This window comes from Dinoponera quadriceps, unplaced genomic scaffold, assembly GCF_001313825.1.
Source record: "Dinoponera quadriceps isolate SergipeBrazil2010 unplaced genomic scaffold, ASM131382v1 scaffold1062, whole genome shotgun sequence".
In the NCBI taxonomy this organism is placed as follows: Eukaryota; Metazoa; Arthropoda; class Insecta; order Hymenoptera; family Formicidae; genus Dinoponera; species Dinoponera quadriceps.
Genome location: NW_014555137.1, coordinates 1 through 8,436, shown reverse-complemented (window position 1 = coordinate 8,436; position 8,436 = coordinate 1). Strand labels below are relative to the sequence as shown.

Below are 8,436 nucleotides of genomic sequence, written 5' to 3'. Positions count from 1 at the left end.
TTATTTCAACAATATCTTTGATACCATATCTTCGATTAAGCGATTAATTTCCCAGAGGAAAATATTTCTCCAGATATTTCCTTGCTATGATATACGGACTTTCACGGAATATCTTGTCCCGCAAAGTCTGCGCAAGCGTATTTACGTTCTATGTAGTTGGATATGTTTCATTCTCACGCGAGCCGTCATACGTTACGTTTCATCTCTAATCTTTATTCGTCTTGCTTGGATCTTGATGTTGATATCACCTCTTGCAACAGCAGTAAGTCTTCAGAGGATGTATCTACCTGCATCTTTTTAAAACATTTAAATAAAATAATTCGCTGCATATCATGATATTTTTTGGTTGTCGTAGCAATTACTTAGAATGAAATAAGTAAACAAACCACGGTCATCTCGGTTGTATTTGATAGCTAGGAATAGAAATGGAAAAAAGCGGATATTTAATTCTTTTAGCAAAATTTTTATTTAGGTACGTTGCTGGGAGACTACATTGATACTAGATATCTCTACTATTGTCGTGTTGAATAAATAACGGTGAAGTAAGATATCGTGGCGCTCATTAGCTGCAAAGAAACGTGTTTCCTTAATGATTTCCCTTTTACAATTCACGAGGCTGTTAATTCCAAAATTTTAATAAAAATTTTCAGATTAATAATTCCAACATAAAGATGATATTTTTTTATCATAAAATAAGTCGTACACGGACACATATAACAAGCAAACAGAATGTTTCGGTGACTTTTAAAACTTTTTATAGAAATTTAATACTTGTAAATTAATTAATTTATTGCTGCGCAATATGTTTTATATTTTTTCAATTATTTCTAATATTAGTGACTAGTAATTCTGAATATTTAAATTACAAAGTTTGTAATAAGTTAAATTAATTTTAATGGTAATGTCTTATATTAATGATTAACATTTAGTGATAATGATTAAAATATTAGTTTGTGATTCTATAATATATCTTATATTGTATGATATTAACATTTTCCGTATTTTTCAGGATATATTGTGAACTTGTCTGTGATGATTAGTTTATTAATTAAATATTATAAATATATTCTAGATGCAACACCTCCATTTTTGCAAAAATAATTAAAAATTTCCATAACTAAAAAAATAATTAAAAATTTTTTTAAGATTTATATGAATTGTCTTAAAACTTGTGTTTTTTAAAGTAACTTATCGATTATATTAAATTTCACCATAATTTGTAATTAAAATCCAAAACTAATCACGTAACAGTTTTAGCAATATATATTACATATTTTGTTGCATGTCGATAGCATTTGTGATGTTCCTAACATTTGCCAGTATTATGCCACATAAAGTTTATTGAATGATATATGTATGTATTATAAACATAATTCCTCAAGATGTCATAGTTCTTATTAGATATTCTTGTTCTATCATTAAGATAAAGCAATCCTGACCAGGTATGAAAAAAATTAGTGGTCGTTACAGGATCGAAAAAATCATTAAAAATTTTTTTAGTAATTCTCAGTATTAAATTCTATGAAGGATAACGAATAGTCGTGATATTACTTTCATGGTCTTTATAGCTATTAGCAACAAAATTTTTAGTTATTAATAAGAAATTCCATTGATGCTAGAATTTTGTCTTTAATATCAATTATGTATTTAATACGTCTTTAATGTCTTCAATTATGTCTTTAATACGAATAGCATTTTGAAATAAAGGACTTCTTTCACTATCTTCCGGCGACTCTGCGCGTAATCTTTTCTTACCGATGTAAAACCTTCCAAAGATCCCACAAAGAGACTACCGAGACGCAAATAATAAGGCTTACTGCCCCTTTGCAGCATGAAAAGTACCATCTTCTGCATTTGTAAGGGAGCTACGTACCACCGCATCTCGTACCTACAAAATGATGATAGAATTAACAATAACAGAATGATACAAGCCTTCAACACAATGTAACTTTTTCGCTAAACGAAGATTATGGTATTAAAAACTCCGCATTATTCTCGCTTCTATATATATATATATATCCTTTACAAAAATATTTCCGTTTTCAGCCCTCGAAAACTGTTGGTTTGAATAGTGAAAGATATTGTACTAAATGAATATGCCTTCGTTTTTATATAGTGTTTCTTTCCGGATTGAAACAAAACTGTGAAAAAAAGAAACATATTAACGTGACGTCATTCATTATCTGGAGTCAAAGTATTGTAGACGAGCGCTGTCCTAAAAAATATAAGTGGGTCCCATTAACGCACATCCACTTAAATTGACCGGTGACTGGAGTTTTCCGCTGGACCACCAATTAGAAAAGTTCATGTTAAATTATTATTCAGTCAGTTCCTATATAAGTCAATCATTTATGTGGGTTTTTCGGAGCCCGGTTCAAAAATTCATATATATCCGCGTGTATTTATATTCACTTATATTCTTTCACTTAACAGATCGCGCATGTCTGAGATAACAAGGCACGAATACAAAAATGATAGAACAAGTTAGAAACGTGTAAACTACAGGTCATATGAGGAATAAAAACGGTGAAATATTTTTGTATGGTCTGCTAATATCAACGTTTGAATAGTCCGCGCACGAATTTGCGAGTAAAAGTCAAGTAGAAGCCTCTTACACGCTGGCGAACACATGATCATTGTGATCTGTGACTTGTTGCGCGACATTGTTAACCATGAACATGTACATGTACTGATAAGATAAGATTGTAATTTGTATGATGAGTCCTTCAATGTCAAATGTTCGACTAATGGATGACAATATCAAAAAAATCTGAAAGACACCGCATATTTTTGGGTTAGAATATTTTTTAGCATTTACACGCGAAGGTATGTATTTTTTTATTAAACAACACTCACTCGCAGTAGATTAAGACTCGTAGCGATTACACCAACGCCTATCAGTAAGAAGAACCATAACGAGAATATGGACATTAGAGATTCGGCAAACCTTCAAAAGGTAAAAGCTTACGTCTCTCTTTCTTTCTGTTTCTCTCCCTCTTATTATACTCGTCCTAGCGTATAATTGGGTTAATACCAACTGTAAAGTTTTGCGATGAATATCTACTGCGTAAATTAATCCTTCGTAAGGCGTGTTTTTGTTCCGCGAATTAGATGGTCGCATCACATTCGACTTCATTGCGTGCCGGATGCGATAGCTGTAAACAATTTGAGAAACGATTTCGATTATGATATCTTGAATTAACGCAATTATAAGGTATACTGTTGCTTTTTAGTAGGGGCACTAGTTAGCTTTGATTAAATCGTGGAAGTAAAGTTTTGTGTAAAATATTCGAACTAAATTGCAACGTATGCAATATAAGTCCGCATATATAGCATATATATTATACTCTTCTCCAATATTTTTATCAGTATAAAATTTTAAACGGCCGCCGGATTTTTGTAAATGGCGGCCATTAAAAATTTTCCTCCCAAATGCCATGTTTATTAATCAGCTGAATCATAAATATTTGGCGAATATTTTAATCGTATATTAACAGCATCGTCCGGTGTTACATGTCGCAAAATTGGCTATACAAACTACTTCGTTGACGGTCGACTATCGGTCAAATTTAATAATAATATGCCATACCATTCAATTAATTTATCTTTCCCGTGAGGTATATATGTTAATATGTATAGCATATTTTTATATATTTTTCTGCAACATTTTTGAACGCGTACAAATTCCCGTACAGAAATTCTCGCGAACACTCTTCATTAAAACTACACAGAGAAGAGATTTCTTCAAGTTTAATAAATTTTATTGCATCCAAATAAATTTCATCATTGGCGTGCTCCAAAGAAGTAAATGTTGCGAATAATAAATACGATTGTTAGACATTTTCACAAATATCTAAATTAATCTTAAATAACAACTTTGTTAAAAAGTAATAAAATTTTCTTAGAAAGAAATTATTTATTTTATTTTACATATTATTTATAACCAAATAATATCTTATTTTGTTAAAAGACATTCCAAGTAATAGCGTTTTTCTGCAAAATAATAATTCTTCTTAAATGAGACAATAAAATTTCTATCCAAAAAATAATATTTCGTATAAGTGTATGCTGCTTCTATGAAATATTTTTTAGTTAATTAAATAGAAATACCAAATCTAAAGAAACCTTTTTCTCTGTGTATTGTCCTCATATATGTTCACAAATGCATAGTTCGTATTTTACCTTGCAATTCTAAACATTCCACAGATATATTGACCATATGATAACAGCATTGCCCCGGTGCTGACACACGTAAAGCATGATATAAAAACGGCCGCGTTTGCGTGCAGCAGAATTAAGTAGAAATATTTCTCTTTATCAGCACAGTATTCACTCATAAACTGTAGCATGTTAATCGGTCGAGTCTTGTTTGAGGACAGAATTATGCCGAAAATACGTTGCCCAAATTGTAACAGAAAAGCAACGGATATACTACATGCTATAAAAACTGTAAAGAAAGGAAAAATGATGCGGAACGCTTTGCCAACAAATTCGGTAGATATATTACAGACGCTTTATAAGATTTGTAAATAAATATGAGAAATAAAACTTGACCTTATTTAGTTTTAAATTGTTAATAATACACTTGTTGAGTTTAGATCTAACGTATGAATCACGTCTTAAGGAAACGATAACTTGTTACCTCACCTGTCAATATAACAGTATAACATTTTGTCTTGCTTCCGTATTCATCCATGATAGCAATTTCGTTCTCGTCTTTTAATTCGTCATTGTTACGCTGAATTTGTTCGATCAGAGATTTCACCTGTTGTTTTAATCTTAATTCTTAAATCTGTTATTCCATATCTTAATTTTTAGCACTTATGTTTGAGCTTTTGACTTTTTTTAAACAAATTGTTGTTCACAATGCGTTTGAAAAAGAAAAACATTTATAAAATATAAAAGCTTTAAAAATTATTTGTCTTTTCGAATACAAAGGATTTAACAGTCATTAACTCACTTCTTCACTGTTGACGTAAAACGAAGCATAATATATCACGCATGTAGTTAAGAGAAATGAAGTAAAAAGAATTTTGAGAACTAGGTCCACCGTGCATTTTGAAGTTAAAAGCACGCCAATCTGTACATGTAACAAATTATATCGTATAAATCTTATGTATAAGTGCAAGCGTGTGTGCGTGCGTGTGTAATAAATTTTTTTTCCTATTTTATATTTTATATAAATGTTGGCAACGCGGGAAGAAAGCTGATATCTAAATATAAGGGATTGTATCAAATTATATATAATTATATCTAAGATATATTGATATTACTATTTATACGTAATTTTATAAAGATATTTATAATTCCATATAAGTANTCCACCGTGCATTTTGAAGTTAAAAGCACGCCAATCTGTACATGTAACAAATTATATCGTATAAATCTTATGTATAAGTGCAAGCGTGTGTGCGTGCGTGTGTAATAAATTTTTTTTCCTATTTTATATTTTATATAAATGTTGGCAACGCGGGAAGAAAGCTGATATCTAAATATAAGGGATTGTATCAAATTATATATAATTATATCTAAGATATATTGATATTACTATTTATACGTAATTTTATAAAGATATTTATAATTCCATATAAGTATATATTTAATATAGTTAATGATATTTTTTTTATTGTATTGTGATTTTCATTTTAATATTTTTGTTATTTTATTATTTGTTCATATGATATAATTATGTGCGATTTAATTAAATACATTCAAATCAATTTTATCCCTTTAAATATGTGATTAGATCAGGTTAAAATCCTTGTATAATTAATTCTAAACTTTTCCCCGGGATAGAAACTTTTTATCTAAGAAGAAGGATCGAGAAATTAGGAATGTTATTACTTTAATGTAAATTCAAATAAAAGTTTCTATGAATTTGACTGCAAAATAAATTAACGTGTAATAACATTTGTCCAAAACAACCAACATACCTGAGATAGAATAAAAGTTATCAGAATACCAAAAAGCACACCGAACTGCAATGGGACAAGTTTCGATTGCTGAAAGGGCCACAAACCAAGTGTGAGCAGGAGAATACGATTTAGACTGAGATACGTTTGAACATACTGCGTGCAAATCATCCCTTCGCCAACATCGGGACCTGTTTGATGCCGAGTACATCTAGGAAGGTTCGCTTGCCCCACCTCTTCTATTCGTAGGATGATTATCTTATAACTTACCTCTAATTGAGCGTACATTTTAGTACAATGTAGCCAATTTTTTCAATAACGCAATATGACCGCGAAATTACGCCGTGAGAACGCAATGCTTTTATTTCGCGAATGTTTTTGATACTATATCTACGATTAAGCGTTCAATTTCCCAGAGGAAAATATTTCTCCAGATATTTCCTTGCTATGATATACGGACTTTCACGGAATATCTTGTCCCGCAAAGTCTGCGCAAGCGTATTTACGTTCTATGTAGTTGGATATGTTTCATTCTCACGCGAGCCGTCATACGTTACGTTTCATCTCTAATCTCTATTCGTCTTGCTTGGATCTTGATGTTGATATCACCTCTTGGAAGAGCAGTAAGTCTTCAGAGGATGTATCTACCTGCATCTTTTTAAAACATTTAAATAAAATAATTCGCTGCATATTATGATATTTTTTGGTTGGCGTTGCAATTACTTAGAATGAAATAAGTAAACAATCCACGATCATCTCGGTTGTATTTGATAGCTAGGAATAGAAATGGAAAATACCGTATATTTAATTCTTTTAGCAAAATTTCTATTTAGGTACGTTGCTGGGAGACTACATTGATGCTAAATATCTCTACTATTGTCGTGTTGAATAAATAACGGTGAAGTAAGATATCGTGGCGCTCATTAGCTGCAAAGAAACGTGTTTTCTTAACGATTTCTTTCTTACAATTCAGGAGGCTGTTAATTCCAAAATTTTAATAAAAATTTTCAGATTAATAATTCCAACATGAAGATGATATTTTTTTATCATAAAATAAGTCGTACACGCACCAATATAATGAGCAATCAGGATGTTTTGGGTGACTTTTAATTCGTATAGAAATTTAATACTGGTAAATTACTTAATTTATTGCTGCGCAATATGTTTTATATCTTTTAAATTATTTCTAATATTAGTGACTAGTAATTTTGAATATTTAAATTACATAGTTAGTAATACGTTAAATTAATTTGGTAATGTCTCATATTAATGATTAATATTTAGTGATAATGATTAATATTCTAATTTGTGATTTCATAATATTTCTTATATCGTGTGGTATTATCATTTTTCATATTTTTCAGGTTGTTTTTGTGTTGTTAACTTGTGTGCGATGTTTTGTTAATTAATTAAATATTATAAATGTATTCTGAATGTAACATCTGCATATTTGCAAAAGTAATTAAGAATTTCAATAACCAAGAAACATTTTTTTTATAATTGATATGAATTGTCTTAAAACTTGTGTTTTTTAAAGTAACTTATCGATTGCACTAAAATTCACTATAATCTGTAATTAAAATCCGAAAGTAATCATGTAACTGTTTTAGCTATATGTATTATATATTTCGTTACATATCGATAGTTTTGTAATGTTCCTAACATTTGCCAGTATTATGCCACTATAATGGTTATTGACTGATATAAGTATGTGTTATAAACATAATTCCTCAAGACGTCATAGTCCTTATCAGAAATTCTTTTTCAATCATTAAGGGAAAGCAATCCTGACCACGAATGAAAAAAATAAGTGGTCGTTACAGGATCGAAAAAATCATCGCAAATTTTTTTAGTAATTCTCAATATTAAATTTCTATGAAGGATAACGAATAGTCGTGATATTACTTTCATGGTCTTTATAGCTATTAGCAACAAAATTTTTAGTTATTAATAAGAAATTCCATTGATGCTAGAATTATGTCTTTAATACGAATAGCATTTTGAAATAAAAGACTTCTTTCACTATCTTCCGGCGACACTGCGCGTAATCTTTTCTTACCGATGCGAAACCTTCCAAAGATCCCACAAAGAGATTACTGATACGCAAATAATAGGGCTTACTGCCTCTTTGCAGCATGAAAAGTATCATCTTCTGCATTTGTAAGGGAGCTACGTACCACCGCATCTCGTACCTACAAAATGATGATAGAATTAGCAATAGCAAAATGATACAAGCCTTCAACACAATGTGACTTTTTCGCTAAACGAAGATTATGGTCTTAAAAACTCCCCATTATTCTCGCTTCTATATATATATATATATCCCTTACAAAAATATTTCCGTTTTCAGCCCGCGAAAAGTGTTAGTTTGAATAGTGAAAGCGATTGGATTAAATGAATATGCCTTTGTTTTTATATCGCGTTTCTTTCCGTATTGAAACGAAACTGAGAAAAAATGAAACTTATTAACGTGCTGTCATTCATTATCTGGAGTCAAAGTATTGTAGACGAGCGCTGTACTTAA

General features: G+C 30.4%; 1 protein-coding gene across 1 annotated transcript; it reads right to left on the bottom strand.

The window, feature by feature from the left end:
- Positions 1–512: 512 nt before the first annotated feature.
- LOC106743044 lies at positions 513–8,104 on the bottom strand (the record flags this gene model as incomplete). The annotated part of the gene is made up of 7 exons (XM_014616537.1): positions 513–566; positions 1,756–1,888; positions 2,616–2,770; positions 2,857–2,894; positions 4,648–4,765; positions 4,961–5,080; positions 7,972–8,104. Coding segments are annotated over 7 exons (751 nt in total), but the record flags the coding sequence as incomplete, so codon positions are not given.
- Positions 8,105–8,436: the final 332 nt, after the last annotated feature.